The 21347-nt window shown below is 36.9% G+C and overlaps 1 protein-coding gene across 1 annotated transcript in view; it reads left to right on the forward strand.

Annotated features, from left to right (window-relative positions):
• The window catches only part of LOC111063758 (dmX-like protein 2), a 478861-nt gene that overhangs the window by 454254 nt on the left and 3260 nt on the right, over nt 1-21347 (forward strand). Inside the window, exons 59-64 of the mRNA XM_039435348.1 lie at nt 1195-1255; nt 4867-4961; nt 6276-6389; nt 13863-14007; nt 15571-15794; nt 19525-19766. Coding sequence (XP_039291282.1) covers nt 1195-1255; nt 4867-4961; nt 6276-6389; nt 13863-14007; nt 15571-15794; nt 19525-19728 — 843 coding nt within the window. The 3' untranslated portion in view covers nt 19729-19766. The remainder of the gene's footprint in view (nt 1-1194; nt 1256-4866; nt 4962-6275; nt 6390-13862; nt 14008-15570; nt 15795-19524; nt 19767-21347) is intronic.

Genomic DNA, 21347 nt, shown 5'->3' on the forward strand with positions numbered 1-21347 from the left:
TATTAAAAAGCTATCAACGTTGCGTCATGTAAAAAGCATTGGTTAGATTACAAGTTTCCATTCTGTAACTATTCTGTGCCTGGATGTTTGAAGTAATTAATTAGGTAATCAATAATTAATTATTAAAAAGCTATCAACGTTACATCCATTGGCGGTATATTATACCTTAATATTATATAAATATCCTCTAATTATCATGAACTTTATAAAAAAATCACACGATAATGTTGTAATAAAAGAAAAAAACTTTACGAACAGAGAAAAACATGAATTAAATGTTGAGATATTGAGATAAATTAAAGATATTGATAATTAAATGAGAAATTGAGATATTATATTCTATCATAGTGGAATTCCCAGAGATTATTTATAGGAATTGGTAATAAAATCAAACTTTGGAAGAAAAACCTTTTAGAAGAGAAAAAAGTATAAATTTAATGTTGAGAGAAATTTAGAAATCCTATTTTTGAAGTTGAACTCCCAGAGATTATTTGTAGGAATTGATAAGGAAATCAAACTTTGGAAGAAATATCTTTTTCCTACAGTTACGTTGAAAAGTGGCCATTGCTGTACTGATTACAGAACGCAAAGAATCACTTTTCCGCTCTAGTGCGGCAAAAATTTTTCTGCACTCCAGATTTGCAACATGGCAACGCAAAATACTTAGTAGGTTATATGGAGCAACAGTGCAGCAAAATCAAAATGAAGTTGGTAACAGTGACTGCTGTGGCTGCTATAGTGAGCAGAGGTGCAACCAAGCACAACGCGCTAATTATTATTCATTATATATTATAACCAAGGACAACGAGGACTTTAGGATTTTAGGATTAAGGTTTTTATCAATAATAAAATTACACAGAAAAACATTTGATGCATTTCAGGCAATTTTACCCATAATTACCCACTTTTCATATTCAATGGTAACTGTAGGAAAAACTTAATGTGAAATACGTGCGCAAAGTTCCTCTGCTGCACTCAAGAAACCATTCCGCCCTCGCCTACGGCTCGGGCGTAAACGTTTCTTTCGGTGCAGCAAACTGTCACTTTGCGCACTAGTTGCACAAATAACTATTAGATGAGGAAAAAGTATGAATTTATTGTTGAAAGAGATTTAGTATTTAAATTTTTGCAGATAAAATATTACAGAATTATTCGTAGGGTTTTAATCGATTTTTCCTTTTTTCTGATCCACAGGTTCTAAAACATAAAGTAGACGGTATACGAAGAATTAGTGCGCATCCTCTATTGCCGTTATGTAAGTCATTCAAAACCGAATATTTAATTTTTCTCTTGTAATTATAATCTATTTGCAGAAGAAAATTTGTTTTCAAACATCATGGATAAAATATAAATTGTATGAAATAATGGGTCGATGTCAAACGAGGCAAACGACAGAATAGACCAGCGACAGTCGAGACCAGCGACGGTAGACACCGGCGACATTCGAGGCCAGCGACGGTAGAGGACTCCTGAAAAAGAGGCCTCAAATGTCGCCTGCGTTAGGCGACAGTTGAGGCCTCTCTAATTTCTGTACAGCCCCGACAGTCGAGACCTGCGACGGCAGAGGACTCCTGAAAAAGTGGCCTCAAATGTAGCCTGCGTTAGGCGACAGTTGAGGCCTCTCTAATTTCTGTACACTCCCGACAGTCGAGACCTGCGACGGCAGAGGACTCCTGAAAAAGAGGCCTCAAATGTCGCCTGCGTTAGGCGACAGTTGAGGCCACTCTAATTTTTGTACAGCCCCGACAGTCGAGACCTGCGACCGTAGAGGACTCCTGAAAAAGTGGCCTCAAATGTCGCCTGCGTTAGGCGACAGTTGAGGCCACTCTAATTTTTGTACAGCCCCGACAGTCGAGACCTGCGACGGCAGAGGACTCCTGAAAAAGAGGCCTCAAATGTAGCCTGCGTTAGGCGACAGTTGAGGCCTCTCTAATTTTTGTACAGCCCCGACAGTCGAGACCTGCGACGGCAGAGGACTCCTGAAAAAGAGGCCTCAAATGTAGCCTGCGTTAGGCGACAGTTGAGGCCTCTCTAATTTTTGTACAGCCCCGACAGTCGAGACCTGCGACGGCAGAGGACTCCTGAAAAAGAGGCCTCAAATGTCGCCTGCGTTAGGCGACAGTTGAGGCCTCTCTAATTTCTGTACAGCCCCGACAGTCGAGACCTGCGACGGCAGAGGACTCCTGAAAAAGAGGCCTCAAATGTAGCCTGCGTTAGGCGACAGTTGAGGCCTCTCTAATTTCTGTACAGCCCCGACAGTCGAGACCTGCGACCGTAGAGGACTCATGAAAAAGAGGCCTCAACTGTCGCCTGCGCTAGGCTCTCCAGAATGGTAGACAGCACCAAAAGAATATTATCATTTGATTTGTATGGATTTACCAACAATTGAATAATATCCCATTATTCCTTCCATATTATGAATAAGTATTGCAACTTTACAACTGTAAATAAACCTTAGTTGCTTCATCATAAAAAACGAAATTTTCAAACTCGTAAATACCTTTTTGATACTTTGATGTCAAATTCTCAGTTCATGATAGATGTAGGATATTATTCTACGAATCAATATCCTGTTACAAATCAATAACTTTTATCAATTTCACACATTCACATTTTACATTTTCTTGATCTATATATACATTGAGCTTTTCTCATAAAAACTAAATTGTTCATTTATTTCATTAACGATGTTGCTTATGGAATTAATCACATGATTACTTTCATATGATGATAACATCATATGTATAAGTTATAATCATTATAAAATGTATTTTGTCTGGAATCGCAGTAGGATGTGTCCTCAACTGTCGCCTGCTGCAAGCGAGTCTCTAATTTTTGTACAGGCCCGACAGTCGAGACCAGCGACATTCGAGGCCAGCGACGGTAGAGGACTCCTGAAAAAGAGGCCTCAAATGTCGCCTGCGTTAGGCGACAGTTGAGGCCACTCTAATTTTCGTACACTCTCGACTGTCGCGCCCCCGAATTAATCAATTAATTACAATTAATTACAACCTACAAAACTGTACTGCAAATGAAATTTCCTCCTACACTGCCTTAGACCAGTTATAGAATAGACACGCTGGGAAGTCTAGCCTCTGAAGCCAACATCTACTGCCATATCGCCCTATCGTGACGTCATCATCGAATAGAAAACTTCCAGATTGTGTCTATTTTAGATCGAAGTGAATTATTGACCGAACGAAGTGAGGTCTAAGATTCAAGTCGACGGTTTGGCATTTCTCTTAATGTTTAAATGTTTATATGTTGCGCATTTACGGCGAAACGCGGTAATAGATTTTCATGAAATTTGACAGGTATGTTCGTTTTTTAATTGCGCGTCGAGGTAGAATATACGAGTTTTTTTTTGGAAATTTTGCATTCCAAGGATAATATAAAAGGAAAAAGGAGCCTCCTTCATACGCCAATATTAGAGTAAAAATCAGACTATAGAATTATTCATCATAAATCGCTGACCAGTGATTACACAGATGTGTGGAGAAGCCAGTCTATTGCTGAATTTCCATAAGGTCTATAGTTTCAACCAGGTACTTGTGGATGAGAATACTGCGTGAGGTCTACTGTTCACAGAACTACTAGTTTAATTGAATGAATAATGAATTTATTGCCAAATACAAGAAATATTTTTACAAATAAAAATAATCATTAAATTACAATAGATTTTGGCGTGACTGGAAAAAAAGCCTTGAGCTCCAGCCACGAGTTCTAAAAATAAGGAATACATTAATTTTTAATTTAATTTAAACTATAACCATAGAGAAAATAAAGTATAAGAAGATATGCCATGGTTTGTAGAATTCATTCATTGTTTGGAAGTTTTGTATCAAATCATGGTGTTGTGTATCAAGTTGAGATGATACTGTATCATATTGTGGTGATACTGTATCAGTTATGGTGATATGCCATGGTGTTGGACCGTTATGTTGCAAATGTGAGTGTTAACTGAAGCCGATAGTCCTAGTAGTTGTTTTTGGTGAAGCTATGTAACGCTGGTAGTCTCTCATACTGTGCCCTTCTTAAGGTGCGTACAGATATACGCGCCGCGAACATGAGCAATTCACTTTCAATCAGCTGATGCCAAGCTTCTTATATCTGTATCTTACCGGTTCTTTAAAAATACAGATATAGTCAGTTGATTAAAAGTGAATTGCTCATGTTCGCGGCGCGTATATCTGTACGCACATTTACACTCTCACACTCCCAACAACACACTAATAATAGACATTTGCAACATAACGGTCCTTTCCCGTGGCATATCTTCCTATGCTGTCTTTTCCCTATGGTATCACCATAAATGATACAGTATCACCACAATATGATACAGTATCATCTCAACTTGATAAACAACACCATAGTTTGATACAAAACTTGCAAACTTTGAATGAATTCTACAAACCATGGCATATCTCCTTATGCTATCTTTTCTCTATGCTATAACTAACTAACTAACTGACTGGCTGACTGAATGGCTAACTGACCGATATATGGATTGATTTACTAACTGACTGATAACTGACTGACTGACTGAATGGCAAACTGATTTATATATGGATTGGTTAACTGACTGACTGATAACTGGCCAAATAACTAACTGGCTAAATGATTGATAAATCCATTCATTGATTGGTTGATAGACTAATTGATTGATAGATTGATTGATTGATTGATTGATTGATAGATTGATTGATGTATTGATGGATTGGTTAACTGACTGACTGATAACTGGCCAAATAACTAACTGACTGACTAACTGATTGATAAATCCATTCATTGATTGGTTGATAGACTAATTGATTGATAGATAGATTGATTGATTGATAGATTGATTGATGTATTGATTGGTTTCAGACCTAACCGGTTCTCAGGACGGTTCAGTACAGATGTGGGAATGGGGACATCAGCAGGCTGTCACGGTGGCAAGACCAAGCGGGACTTTTGCTAAGGTAATACCGTAGTATCTTACGTCACAAGGACGGGAAGGGGCCTTTTGCAGGCGATATAGTGTGTTTCGCATCTAGAGCAGAAATAGTGATTTGTATATCTAGAGTGAAAAGTGCTGTTTCTTCTCCCTGAGGGAAAAGTTTGAAGCCCGAGGCAAAGCCGAGGGCAACAATTTTCCTGAGGGAGAAAAAACATTTTTCACTCGTGATATACACAACATTTTTCCTCCACCTACATTTTTATAAAAACTGCTAATAAAATAATTTTCAAAAACGTATGTGACCAAACAATGTGTTATAACATAATCTAAAAAGTAAACAGAAACAGCTGGCTTGTAATCATGGTTCTCCTCCGACAGCACTATCTGTCGGCTAAAGTTGTAACAACAATGACAGCCAAAACTACAGCTATGATGAAGTTCCCGTTTCAAATTTGATAGTTAATAAGTAATATTCGTTGGCTGATATTTTGAATAACATGGAATAAAAGAAAAAATATATACATTTTTTTAGTATAGTGATATGAAGTTTCTAATAATAATTTCAGCATACAAACATAAATTTTATATATCGATCAAATGTCTGGTTGAGGTATTGAATTTAGTTGGTTTAATGACTACTCTAAATGCTTCCTCATCTGAGCTTAGACCTTCTGACCTATTCCAAATGTACGTTTTTAAAATAGAGATGCTTCCCATGTTATTTAAATGGAGTCACTTTTACTCCCTAGGGAGTTTTTCTGTTTTTTAGTACCGAGAGCGAAAAAGTGACACTTTAGTATTATGTTTCAGGGAGTAAAGTAAGTACTTTTGACAGTAGGTGGAGGAAAATGAGATTTTTCCGGCTGGAAATCGGTTTTCAAGTCCGAGGCCGTAGGCCGAGGACTAGAAAAGATTGAGAGCCGGAAAAACATTTTTGCCTGTGGTGCGAACGATATTTTTCGCCACACTACAGGTATTGCTGACAAAATAAATAAAGAATACTCGTTGTCGTACCTATCTCTTGACTTTAGTGGTAGAAGATTCTTTTAAATAATTGTATCTTTCCATCAACATTGTACACAGTTGCAGCCAGACCTGATAACAGCGCTCACACTCACATTCCGGGACGACACGTCACGGTATGATAGGACAGAAAGCTCTCTGTTTATTTAGGATTTTTTCCAGACATTTTAAATCGATAAATTATTTATTAATTTTTGAGAAAACATAACAACAGGTCAATGTAGCTTACTGAGCGCGAGGTCTACGGTTCACAGAACTATTAGTTCTATTATTATACTGTTCTATTGTATTTTATTCTATTCTTTTGTTACAGGTAACACGTGTACGCTTCAGCCAACACGGAAATAAGTTTGGAGTGGCAGATGGAGATGGAAACCTGAGTCTTTTCCAAGTAGGACTCGCTTCGACCGTCAGCCGGCCGTTCTTTGTAAGTATAGCCTACCCTACGATCATAAACACCTATAGTCAGGTCCACATTATAATGGCAGTGAAGAAAGATAGGAGAAAAACGTTGCCAATTCTCTCCATTTTGCCACTGACTGTACACAGCTGTTACTCAATTCATCCCGTTAAATTTAATCCAATAATAATTATCATTTCCTTGATAAAATAATGAATTTAATGTCAAATTGATCAAGAAAATATATTTTTTCATAATTTGATTCAAAAATTTGCTTCCATAACTGAGATCAGATTTTTATTTTTATACAAACCTGAAATGGCGGCTAATTTAAAAAGCTGTGATACACTGATCTGAATTTCAAAACAACAGAAATTGAGTTATTTGGTATGAATTCTATTCCAATTTCTTTTTAAAATAATAGAAAAATGGAAATACTTTTAAAAAATAAGTAATTTCAATGGATTGATTTTGAAATAACTTTTCAATGTTATTTATACCGGTACAAGTAGGTCTAACCTATACGGGTAGGCTAACTGAAGCATGGATGAAGTCTAGGATGGTTGGTTATCAACTTTTAAAATGTCATTTCAGATATTTTAATTTGTGTTTCTCATACGGTAATGTTTAAAAATTATTTCATCGTTCCAAAAATACATTTTAAATCAATTATGCTACTTGTGTTACTCAAGTATTTTGATAGAATGAAGAAAAAAATGGCGGCTGAGAATTTTTTGTTCAGTTTTTTACAGTCACTGTCAAAAGTAAATATAAAATATTCTGGCAAATAGACAACATTGCAAAGCGAGAGAGAGATAGTGCTATCTGTTTTGTTGTATGATAGAAAAGGACAGCAACAGTATTGTCAATCGTACACTGCCATTATAATGTGGACCTCACTATAAACCATAATATTACTATATACCAGGTTACTATTATACCATAGAGAAGCAATAGCGTAAGTAGATATCCCATATGTATAGGGCGTTCATGTCGCAACCTTTACTGTTATCACAAGCCAATTACTGTCGATTATTGTCATTTTCTACTGTTTAGTTGGGGTGAGAGTGTATGAACGGCACAATATGAGAGACTACCAGCGTCATAAAGCTTCACGGGAAAGAACTACATGGACTATCGGCTTGAGATAACAGTAAAAGTTGCGACATGAACGCCCTATACCATGGGATATCTACTTGGGCTATTGTTTCTCTATGCTATTATACCATAGAGAAGCAATAGCGTAAGTAGATATCCCATATGTAGTCTATAGGGCGTTCATGTCGCAACCTTTACTGTTATCACAAGCCAATTACTGTCGATTATTGTCATTTTCTACTGTTTTGTTAGGGTGAGAGTGTATGAACGGCACAATGGCCCATATGAATAAAACCAGAGCAAATGCTCATGAGCAAGAGCATGGAGCATAAGGTTTTGCTCATGAGCAAAAGGTAGAAGCAAAAGGTAGAAGCAAAAGCATTTGCTCAATTCTATATGAATAAGCTTTACCCTATATTAAGCTCTTACCTTTATGCTCCTGAATTCTGGAGCAAATGCACACGTTTTTTAAAGATTTTTCATCAGCTGATTCGCCTTTGTGGCCTTACTTTGTTTTTATAGCTCACGTAAGCGCTAAATATGCAAGTAGGGGGCACCGCTTGTGTTTGTGTCGTCTGTTCTGTTTTATATTTAAGAATTGAGTTCTAGGTTAGTTGAGTTTAGAATTTTGAAATAATAGCATGAAAAAATGTCATCTCTACAATAATCTATAGCATATTCTTATAATATTAATAGCCTTCTTATAATCGTCTACACTCTCATCTTTTTAAATGTCTATTTCCTATTCTGTGACGGTTATCTTTATATCGGATAGGTATCTTTTGTATTTATCCTTTTGCAGGAATAATGGTGATATAATATCATGGTTGAATCTAAAAAGAGTTTTATAGTTTTCAACTATTGGTTGTGATTGTATCTGGTATAGTTTCCTCTTACACGAATTAGTTGAGCCATTTTACTATGAGCGAAAGGTGAAAAGCTGCTCCAGAGTAGACTCACCTTTTTTGAAGCATTTGCTTCAAAAGTTGAGCAATTGCTCTAGTTTATTCATACAATTTTGAGCAAAAGCTTTTACTTTTGAGCAAATGCTTAAACTATTTTTTTGATGAGCATGAGCAAAAGGTTTTGCTCACGTTAATTCATAGAAAATGAAGCAAATGCTCCATATTTTAGAAGTATAAGCAAATGCTCAACTTTATTCATATGGCCCATTATGAAAGACTACCAGCGTCACACATCTTCACCGGAAAGAACTAAGTGGACTGTCGGCTTGAGATAACAGTAAAAGTTGCGACATAAACGCCCAATACCATGGGATATCTACTTACGCTATTGTTTCTCAATTATTATACGGAGTGATCCGTGGTCTAGTGGATAGAGTGCTTGCTCAGCAGCCCAGAGGTCCCCGGTTCAAATCCAGCTCATAGCAAAACATTTTTGAACACAGGTCACTCCCGTGTTATTGGATGGGCACGTTAAACTGTCGGTCCCGGCTGAAGTATGACAGTCGTAAGGCTCATTGACGGCTCAAATGATATAAATTGAGGCGAGGGTGGAACTTCCCTCAGGGACTTCCACAAATCCTCACAGATTCCACAGATCCTCCTTCTCACAGAAGGAGAAGAAGAAGAAGAAGAAGAGAAGAAGAGGAGGAGAGAGAAGAAGAAGGAGAGGAGAGAGAAGAAGTAGATGAAGAAGAAAAAGAGGAAGGTGAGGAATAAGAAGGAGAAGAGGAGAAGGAGGAAAAGAAGAAGGAGAAGAAGAAGATGAAATAAAAGCCATATTATTATTTATTATACCAGGATAGTACAGAAGTAGGCCTCTCTAGTGAGGTCCACGTTATAATGGCAGTGTTTGATTGGCAATGGTTTTGCTATCCTTGTCTATCATTCAACAAAGCGGATAGCGCCACCTCTTTCTAACTTTGCTCTGTTGCCAGATCGTCTTTTAACAATGTAGAATTAATAATTAATTAACAAAATATTTCATCTTAATTATAAAATTATTGAAAATATATGTTCTTGCTTAATAAAATATAATTGATTACTTCAAACGAGAATGAACAGTTAATATTACATCAATAAATCTGTATCAGCTACCGTCTATAGAAGGCATTGACGAGACAGAGGATCGGCAACGTTGTTATCCTATTTTTCTCCACTGCTATTATAACGTGGACTTCACTGTAATACAAGAGAGGAAAGGTAGCATAAGAAGATATGCCATGGTTTGTTGAATTCATTCAAAGTTTGGAAGTTTTGTATCAAACTATGGTGTTGAATGAAAAAGACTAAGAAAGAATCTTAGTCTTTCTAGTGCGGGAAAAATTTTTCTGCACTCCAGATTTGCAACATGGCAACGCAAAATACTTAGTAGGTTATATGGAGCAACAGTGCAGCAAAATCAAAATGAAGTTGGTAACAGTGACTGCTGTGGCTGCTATAGTGAGCAGAGGTGCAACCAAGCACAACGCGCTAATTATTATTCATTATATATTATAACCAAGGACAACGAGGACTTTAGGATTTTAGGATTAAGGTTTTTATCAATAATAAAATTACACAGAAAAACATTTGATGCATTTCAGGCAATTTTACCCATAATTACCCACTTTTCATATTCAATGGTAACTGTAGGAAAAACTTAATGTGAAATACGTGCGCAAAGTTCCTCTGCTGCACTCAAGAAAACATTCCGCCCTCGCCTAGGGCTCGGGCGTAAACGTTTCTTTCGGTACAGCAAACTGTCACTTTGCGCACTAGTTGCACAAATAACTATAGTTTCATTCAATATGAATAATTACCACAATATCAACTTCTCAACTACACAAAAAGTGAAACTATGGTGTTGTTTATATAGAGAACTTTGTTTTTGGAAAGGTAGCAGAATTTAAATACCTTGGCTCTGTAATCACTGATGACAACAACGTCCAAGTCGATATAAAAGCAAAGATAGTTGCGGGTAGTAAGTGCTATTTTGCCCTAAGCCAATTCCTTACATCCAAAGTGTTAACGAAGAAGTTGAAAATTCAAATTTATGAAACAATAATAAAACCAGTTGTGTTGTAAACCCAGAGTCCTGGGTTCTCACAAAGAAAGATGAAGATCTCTTGAGTACTTGGGAACGGAAAGTATTGAAAAAGATTTACGGACCAGTCTGTAGCAATGGGGAGTGGAGAATAAGGACAAATCAAGAGTTACGTGACCTATACTAAAAAACAGAAATTGTTAACGAAATAAAATACAGGCGACTGAGTTGGTTAGGTCACGTAGAAAGGATGAGTGACTCAAGAGCAGTAAAGATGGTCTTCAGAGAAAATCCAGGAGGATGGAGACTACGAGGACGCCGGACGCCCACGAAAACGCTGGCTAGAAGATGTGGAACAGGATTTGAGGAGGCTGGGTGTCCGAGGTTGGAGAAGAAGAACTGGCGACAGAGAGGAATGGAGAGGCATCATAGAGGAGGTCAAGGCCCTAAACGGGCTGTAGCACCACGGAGTAAGTAAGTAAGTATGGTGTTGTTTATCAAGTTGAGATGATACTGTATCATATTGTGTTGATACTGTATCATATCTTATCATTTATACAATAAGTACATTATCAATATGATAGGGAGAGGAAAAATAAGGTAACCTTGTGCTATTCCTCTTCCAAATTTAGATAACACATAGTCCGAAATAGGTTAAGTCTAGTAGTTCTTCAATTCAAAACATTTTCATTCCTCAAGTATTTTCTCAAAGTAGATGCTTCAAAACTGAAATAGAAGAAATATCTCACTTTTTGATACTGTATCATATCTTATCATTTATACAATAAGTACATTATCAATATGAGAGGGAGAGGAAAAATAAGGTAACCTTGTGCTATTCCTCTTCCAAATTTAGATAACACATAGTCCGAAATAGGTTAAGTCTAGTAGTTCTTCAATTCAAAAAATTTTCAGTCCTCAAGTATTTTCTCAAAGTAGATTTTTCAATTTAGATGCTTCAAAACTGAAATAGAAGAAATATTTCACTTTATTATAACTAAAATAGGAAATATTCACATATTTAAAATATAATTTAGAAGAATTGACGAAAAACAAACTTAATTCTATTGTGTTGATACTGTATCATGTATGGTGATATGCCATAGTATTGGACCGTTATGTTGCAAATGTGAGTGTTAACTGAAGCCGATAGTCCTAGTAGTTGTTTTTGGTGAAGCTATGTGACGCTGGTAGTCTCTCATACTGTGCCCTTCTTACACTCTTACACTCCCAACAACACACTAATAATAGACAGTGTATAGGGTGTCTATGTTGCAAATGTGAGTGTTAACTGAAGCCGATAGTCCTAGTAGTTGTTTTTGGTGAAGCTATGTGACGCTGGTAGTCTCTCATACTGTGCCCTTCTTACACTCTTACACTCCCAACAACACACTAATAATAGACAGTGTATAGGGGTCTATGTTGCAAATGTGAGTGTTAACTGAAGCCGATAGTCCTAGTAGTTGTTTTTGGTGAAGCTATGTGACGCTGGTAGTCTCTCATACTGTGCCCTTCTTACACTCTTACACTCCCAACAACACACTAATAATAGACAGTGTATAGGGTGTCTATGTTGCAAATGTGAGTGTTAACTGAAGCCGATAGTCCTAGTAGTTGTTTTTGGTGAAGCTATGTGACGCTGGTAGTCTCTCATACTGTGCCCTTCTTACACTCTTACACTCCCAACAACACACTAATATAGACAGTGTATAGGGTGTCTATGTTGCAAATGTGAGTGTTAACTGAAGCCGATAGTCCTAGTAGTTTTTTTTGGTGAAGCTATGTGACGCTGGTAGTCTCTCATACTGTGCCTTCTTACACTCTTACACTCCAACAACACACTAATAATAGACAGTGTATAGGGTGTCTATGTTGCAAATGTGAGTGTCAACTGAAGCCGATAGTCCTAGTAGTTGTTTTTGGTGAAGCTATGTGACGCTGGTAGTCTCTCATACTGTGCCCTTCTTACACTCCCAACAACACACTAATAATAGACAGTGTATAGGGTGTCTATGTTGCAAATGTGAGTGTCAACTGAAGCCGATAGTCCTAGTAGTTGTTTTTGGTGAAGCTATGTGACGCTGGTAGTCTCTCATACTGTGCCCTTCTTACACTCCCAACAACACACTAATAATAGACAGTGTATAGGGTGTCTATGTTGCAAATGTGAGTGTCAACTGAAGCCGATAGTCCTAGAAGTTGTTTTTGGTGAAGCTATGTGACGCTGGTAGTCTCTCATACTGTGCCCTTCTTACACTCCCAACAACACACTAATAATAGACAGTGTATAGGGTGTCTATGTTGCAAATGTGAGTGTTAACTGAAGCCTATAGTCCTAGTAGTTGTTTTTGGTGAAGCTATGTGACGCTGGTAGTCTCTCATACTGTGCCCTTCTTACACTCTTACACTCCCAACAACACACTAATAATAGACAGTGTATAGGGTGTCTATGTTGCAAATGTGAGTGTTAACTGAAGCCGATAGTCCTAGTAGTTGTTTTTGGTGAAGCTATGTGACGCTGGTAGTCTCTCATACTGTGCCCTTCTCACACTCCCAACAACACACCAATAATAGACAGTAGTCGACAGTAATCGGAGAAGAAATTTGCAACATAACCGTCCTTCATCATGGCATATCTTCTTATGCTATATTTTCTATTAAGAAGGTGAGAAAAGAGTGGCTTATGCAGTTGAGACGTAATGACAGTCGTAAGGCCTTGATTTGCCAAAATCAAGGAATTAAAGAAGTTTTGGGCAATTGCCTGTTTCTCTTTCCAAATATCGTGTTTGTGACTGTTCTAATAAATAAATAAATGAAGCGGAAATGTATTATTACATAATTGAAAAAAAAATTCTTTTGATGAATAAAATATAATAGACTAGCAGGTAACCCGTGCTCAGCAAGGGTCTACTCTAAAACTTGACAAACTGAAATCTTGAAGAATTGAAGACAGGCCTATAACCATCCTCGGTTAATTAAGAATTCATTTGCGAAATTTCAAGTTAATCAGTTGAGTAGTTGAGATGTGATGATGCGACAAACATGATATTTTGTATACCCTACATGTACAAGCCAATTCTTTTCTTTATTAAAAAGATGAATTCTAATTATTTTATAGATCTGAAGATCATCAGCATACAGATGAAATTTGCAGTGTTTTATGCATTTTGCGATGTCATCGATGTAGAGAGAGAACACAAGAGGCCCAAGAACAGACGTTTAGTCTGGACCCCCGACTGGATCGTCCTAACATATAATAAAAATGCTCAAATGAAAAATGCAGCTGCTGATCTCATTCCTGGACGATCCAGTCGGGGGTCCAGGGGGCGGAGCCCCCTGGCTAGACGGATATGGCGAGCGAAGCGAGCCTGACGGCTAGTTATATAGATTAATAATTTTTTTATTTTATTTCAGACATACCAGTGTCATAACAAGGTAACGAGCGACTTTGTGTTTCTGGGGTCGTGCAGTCTTGTAGCTACAGCTGGTCACAGTTCGGAGAGCAAGAATGTTGCCTTATGGGATACGCTTCTGCCGCACAAGAAAAGTCTCATCTCTGGTCAGTTATTTGTATTATCAATTTATCATAATTTGTCTTTTCTTGACTAACTGGAGTGTGCCTAGCCTTAGTTATGTAATTTAGTTGAGTGCAGTAGTTTTTATTTATTTTTTGTAAAGCTTCTTTTTACTTTTCTTGCCCCTATTACCATAGGTAAGGAAAGTATTGTCACACTTTTTTTTATGTATTTGAACACGACATGCTGTCGATTATTAAGTAAATATTAAAAACTTTTACTTACTGACTGAAGTACTTTCAATCGTCTGGCGATCATTTTCAACAGTCACTTCAAATGATCGCTAGACGATTGAAAGTACTCCAGTCAGTAAGTAAAAGTTTTTTAATATTTACTTAATAATCGACTGCATGTCGTGTTCAAATACATAAAAAAGTGTGTTAATACAAAGCAGCTCGGAATGGAGCAAGAAACCATTACTTTTAATTCTGCCAGAAAGTATTGCTTTCCAAAAAAATTTAAGGTACCCTAATTTCAAGTTTTCTTCACGTTTCATTACTTTCCTTGCCCTATTACCATAGGTAAGGAAAGAATTGCTTTCCAAAAAAATTTAAGGTACCCTAATTTCATGTTTTCTATACGTTTCAAGGTCCCCTGAGTCCAAAAACATGATTTGTTTGTGTTGGTCTGTGTGTGTGTGTGTGTGTGTGTGTGTGTGTGTGTGTGTGTACACGATATCTCATCCCCAATTAACGGAATGACTTGAAATTTGGAACTTAGGGTCCTTCCCCTATAAGGATCCGACACGAACAATTTCGATCAAATGCAATCCAAGATGGCGGCTAAAATGGCGAAAATGTTGTCAAAAACAGGGTTTCTCGCGATTTTCTCAAAAACGGCTCCAACGATTTTGATCAAATTCATACCTAAAATAGTCATTGATAAGCTCTATCAACTGCCACAAGTCCTATATCTGTACAAATTTCAGGAGCTCCGCCCAATCTATGCAAAGTTTGATTTCAGATTCCCAATTATCAGGCTTCAGATACAATTTAAACAAAAAATTTCAAGTGGAAAAGATTGAGCTTAAAAATCTCTACAATTAATGTTCAGTAGCATTTTTACCTAAAGTTGAAAATAAGCTCGAAATTCGAGAAAATGTGATTATCCAATTACAAACTGTTGGCAACTTTTGATTCTATTTAAATCATTCACTATGGAGATATAGCAGACCTCATGTGTGTCTCCAGCGTTATTGCCCTGTCACCAGCTTGCTCAGATCTTAAGGTGCGTACAGATATACGCGCCGCAAACATGAGCAATTCACATTTAATCAGCTGACTATATCTGTATTTTTACAGTAACGGTGAGTACAGATATAAAAAGCTTGGCATCAGCTGATTAAAAGTGAATTGTTCATGTTCGCGGTGCGTAAATCTGTACGCACCTTTAGAAAAGTAGACTTGAGATGCGCGGGAACACTAGCGTCAGGTGATCAATTTTCATAACGGCAAGGAAAGTTGTGTGAGTGCGCCACACCAGATTTTTTGTATTTTGTTTTTGTCAAATAAGCAAATGTAAATTTTATCTGTTGTTTGATTCCCTAGCATTCACCTGCCACGAACAGGGCGCTTCCAGTCTAGTGTTTGCGCCCCAGCATCAGCTGCTGATCTCGGCCGGCAAGAAGGGCGACATCTGCATTGTCGACGTCCGTCTGCACCAGATGCGACAACGCTTCACCGCACACGACTCGCATTCGCCCATCAAGTGCCTCGCCATTCACCCCACCGAGGAGTTTTTTGCCACGGGCAGTGCGGACGGCGACATCAAGGTTAGCATATTATACTAGCACATAGAATTCATTCGAAATTTGGAAGTTCAGTATCAAATTTTGGTGTTGTGTATCAAATTGAGATGATACTGTATCATATTGTGGTGATAGTGTATCATATGGCAACCACCAGTATCTCTGGATTTAAAAATGAATACCAATAAAACCAATACTATGAATGAAGAGCAAGAGATAAAATCACTGGAAAGAGTGCAAACTCTGAAATACCTAGAAATATTAGTAGACCAACACCTCAAGTGGAACAAACACATAGAATATTTATGTTCAAAACTTAAGTACCGTACTTGATACACATCTTCTACAAAATACATAAAATAAAAAATTTGGATATAATTAGGAAAGTATATTATGCATACGCCCACTCATTATTACTTTCCTTGCCCTATTACCATAGGTAAGGAAAATATTGCTTTCCAAAAAAAATTAAGGTACCCTAATTTCATGTTTTCTATACGTTTCAAGGTCCCCTGAGTCCAAAAACATGATTTTTGGGTGTTGGTCTGTGTGTGGTATGTGTGTGTGTGTGTGTGTGTGTGTGTGGTGTGTGTGTGTGTGGTGGTGTGTGTGTGTGTGTGTGGTGTGTGTGTGTATGTGTGTATGTCTGTGATCACGATAACTCCATTCCTAATTAACCGATTGACTTGAAATTTCAAACTTAAGGTCCTTATACCATGAGGATCCGATAATAAGAAATTCAATAAAATTCAATTCAAGATGGCGGAAAAAATGGCGGATGATTACTAAAAAACCATGTTTTTCACGTTTTTCTCGAAAACGGCTCTAACGATTTTCTTCAAATTTATACCATGGATAGCTACTTATAAGCCCCATCAACTGGCATGAGTCATTTCTGGGAAAATTCCATGAGCTCCGTAATATTCTTGAGAAAAATGGTGGATAATTACTAAAAATCCATGTTTTTTACGGTTTTCTCGAAAACGGCTCTAACGATTTCCTTCAAATTTATTCCATGATCAGCTATTTATAAGCCCTATCAACTGGCATGAGTCTCATTTCTGGGAAAATTTCAGGAGCTCCGTAATATTCTTGAGAAAAATGGCGGATAATGACTAAAAAACCATGTTTTTCACGGTTTTCTCGAAAACGGCTTCAACGATTTTCTTCAAATTTATACCATGGAAGCTATTCATAAGCCCTGTCAAATGACATGAGTTTTTCTCCTGTGAAAATTGCAGGATCTCCGTAATATTCTTGAGAAAAATGGCGGATAATTACTAAAAAAACATGTTTTTCACGATTTTCTCAATAATAACTTGACCGATTTTTTTCAAATTCATACCCTGTATAGTTATTTATCAGCTCTATCAACTGGCATCAGTCTCCTCTCTGGGAAACCAATGGGGGGTCCACCCAATCCTTGGAAAATGGACTTAGTAACCTCCTTCTCGTGCATGAGGTAGGTAGGTAGCGCAGTTCATAAAAAGAACACATATTCGAGATATTTCATCTGTAGAACAGCTGTTTTGACGACTTTAAAAAAATGACGACTAAAAAAATCATTGAATTTCACAATTCACACAAAGAAAAAGTACTTTAAAAACAATTATATATACACATATACATAAGTCTGATAGTAGTTTCAAATATAAGCAAGGAAAGTTGTGTGAGTGTACCACACCAGATTTTTTCAATATGTAATAGAGGTCTGGGGCGCCGCCTTTGACACACTTTTAAAAAAAGTTTTTATTTTGCAAAAACACATGATAAGAGCAGCTCTTGGAAGACCACGACTTTTAACCCAGTCAATAAAGGTTTTTTCGATCCGAAAATTACATAAAAGCTGAATCTTTTACCATCGATAGAACCCTCCCAGAGAGTCATTCTCCCAAAAGTCTCAAGAAATCCCCTTGGAGCTTTCCCCCCTAGCCACCCTCAAAGTTGAAAAATGCAGGTAATCACGGAAAATGTCTCATCAATTATCTAATCAATCTTAACTAATCAATTATCTCTGTACCCATTGATCGGAAACAGTTCTATTATATGCCATTCGATTTGTTACATTATGGACTAAAATATTAGTTATATTCATTTTCAATAAAATTAACAGTTTTCTTGATAAAATAATATATATGTAAAAATTTAGGGGGTTTGCGATTTGATTTTTTTGTTTTCTTCGATCAACTTCGAAGCAAGTAATCTAAAGAAAATTGGACAAATAATTAATGTAGCCACATTCATTGCGAATCCATTGATGTATATTGTTATTTATTTGCGATTCGATTTGACGCTGTGGAAGGGGAAACAGTCGACGCGGTACGGCGCGGCTGACTCTCTTAGCCATAGTAAACAGCAAACTAGTAATCAATTATCTCTGTAACCATTAATCGGATAAAAATCTATCATATGTCATTCGATTCGTTAAATTAAGGACTACAATATTAGTCGGATTCATTTCCTCAATAAATCGAACAGTTTCCTTGATAAAATAATATATATGTAAAAATTTAGGGGTTTTTCGATTTGATTTTTGTTTTCTCCGATTAACTTCGAAGCAAGTAATCTAAAGAAAATTGGACAAATAATTAATGTAGCCACATTCATTGCGAATCCATTGATGTATATTGTTATTTATTTGCGATTCGATTTGACGCTGTGGAAGGGGAAACAGTCGACGCGGTACGGCGTGGCTGACTCTCTTCACCATAGTAAACAGTAAAATACAGTAGTAGGCCTACTGCTTTCTAAGTTGCATCTTATTCACACTATGGCGCTCGAAACAATCAATGTTGTCTATTGTTTTGACATGCGATTAAATTAATTTTTCACATTTTAATTCTCTAAATTCTCTAAAATCATTGTGTTGTTATATATGTGCTAAATCATGCATTCTATGACAGACAAAGATATTGCTACGTATAGTTGAAAGATTGACCTGAATCAAGGTATACTAGTAGCTCTGTGAACAGTAGACCTCACGCAGTATTCTCATCCACAAGTACCTGATTGATACTATAGACCTTATGGAAATACAGAAATAGACTGGCTTCTCCACACATCTGTGTAATCACTTGTCAGCTGATTTATGATGAATAAATCTATAGTCTGATTTTTACTCTAATATTGGCGTATGAAGGAGGCTCCTTTTTCCTTTTATACTAGTAGTTCTGTGAACAGTAGACCTCACGCAGTATTCTCATCCACAAGTACCTGATTGAAACTATAGACCTTATACAAATACAGTAATAGACTGGCTTCTAATTATTTTCATTTTTTCATATTTGACCGAGCAAAGTGAGGTCTAACATTCAAGTCGACGGTTTGGCATTTCTCTCAATGTTTAAATGTTTGAATGTTTATCTGTTTATATGTTGCGCATTTACGGCGAAACGCGGTAATAGATTTTCATGAAATTTGACAGGTATGTTCCTTTTTAAATTGCGCGTCGACGTATATACAAGGTTTTTGGAATTTTTGCATTTCAAGGATAATATAAAAGGAAAAAGGAGCCTCCTTCATACGCCAATATTAGAGTAAAAATCAGACTATAGAATAATTCATCATAAATCAGCTGCCAAGTGATTACACAGATGTGTGGAGAAGCCAGTCTATTGCTGTATTTCCATAAGGTCTATAGTTTCAATCAGGTACTTGTGGATGAGAATACTGCGTGAGGTCTACTGTTCACAGAACTACTAGTATTGTGTTATACAATACACTCTTGAATTATAATTTATGATTAATTTGACAGGTATGGGGCTTGACCATCCACCAACTTCTCTTCTCGTTCCCGGGCGAACATGCCAGGTCGAGCTTCTTCAAGCACATTGGCCAGGGCGTCACTCAGCTGCATCTGGACTCGGCCGCACGCCTCTACTCATGTGGAGCCGACGGCTCAATGAAGGTGCGCCAGCTCCCAGAACGCAGCCAAGATCTGCTGCATAACTACTACTAGATGCCCCAGAACGCGGCCAATGTATACTTCAGTAACAGGTTTGTAGAATATGCAGTCAATGTTTGTAAGTTTTGTATCAAACTTTGCGATGTTGTGTATCAAGTTGAGATACAAGAGCAGTCAGTCAGTCAGTGAGTGAGTGCCATTTCGCTTTTATATATAGATGATATACCATGTCATGTCAACAAATCAGATTATTTTGATCAAATCGTTAAAAATTTCTAGATCAATATTTCTCGTGAATAAGCTCATTGATTGCAAATAGTTGAACAGCTGAAAATAATTCTGTCTCTCTTCCACACAGGCACTCACATCTTTTGTTATCGACAGACGACGAAATTATCATCTGTTTTTCCAATGATGAATAATTATCCTTTTAATGTCCTTCAGCGAGTTTTCCCAAGGATTAGACCTTGTGCAATCGAATGTTTATATCATAAAGCTACTATTTTCCAAATTTCGTGAAAATCGTTAGAGCCGTTTTCGAGATCTTTTGGACATACATAACCAGATAACCACATAACCAGATATTCAGACCATATAGAAATTTCTCGCTTAATATAATAGGATAAAAAAGTGGGTGTGCTTGCAATTTATATTGTTGTTTTGATCTTTTAGTATATTGTATGGATACATTGATTGATTGATTGATTACTTTATCTATGTAGATTACAATATATACTGGCTTATACACTTATATACAATAGCTTACAATACAGCAAAATTATAGATGAATTTACATAATATAGACTAAGAAAATAATTATTGAACTGTATATGATATGGAAAAGCAATTTGTAATATAATAACTATAGATAATAATTATATTGTTATGCATCTACATAAATTGGCGGAGCTTTGGACATATCAATGTCCATTCTTCGGAGAGAATATTAAAAATATCCTCCCCACTAACTCTCTACCAAGAGAACTGCATGAGAGAAGTCCAGAACCAATTTCTTCAATCAAAGTTCCCTTGTGCTAGTTTCAGAGTGGCCCAAAAACCTCCTATTTTCCAGTTTCCAGCTATTTCCGCCAAATCCAGTAATCGGACAGAAAAATTCGTTCTCGCCTTTTTTTAGATTATAAAATTTTGAATAAAATGAAATCATTCGGAACTGTCTATATCCAATAAGTACAGAGTTATGATTTTTCAAAAATGTTTAGAAATTTCAAGTAAAAAATCAACTTTGATGAATTTTAGTTTTTGATCAACAATATCTTCTGATTGTTACCATTTCGCCTTAACTGACACTTTGGCGACTCAGGTGGAGAAGAGACTGGACTCTAGTGGAGTGCATGTGTTTCCAAATGGTGACACTCAGACCAGTCGATTCTAGTCTCCGCGACGTCACCATTTGGAAACACATGCTCAGAGTCCAGTCTCTTCTCCACCTGAGTCGCCTAAGTGTTAGTTGAGCCTTAGATGTATAATTCAAAATCCCTCTGGGCGTAATTTTGTGCTCTACAATCTGAGATCAGGTAGAGCGCTCTATCTCATATAGATTTCCAGGTACACCTGACAACAATGCTCCTTGTATTGTGAAAAACACCTAATTTTTAGCTTCAACCATCATCACAAACTAAATTGTTCTCTTAGTGGACTATACTAGTAATTTT

This window comes from Nilaparvata lugens, chromosome 9, assembly GCF_014356525.2.
Source record: "Nilaparvata lugens isolate BPH chromosome 9, ASM1435652v1, whole genome shotgun sequence".
Classification (NCBI taxonomy): domain Eukaryota; kingdom Metazoa; phylum Arthropoda; class Insecta; order Hemiptera; family Delphacidae; genus Nilaparvata; species Nilaparvata lugens.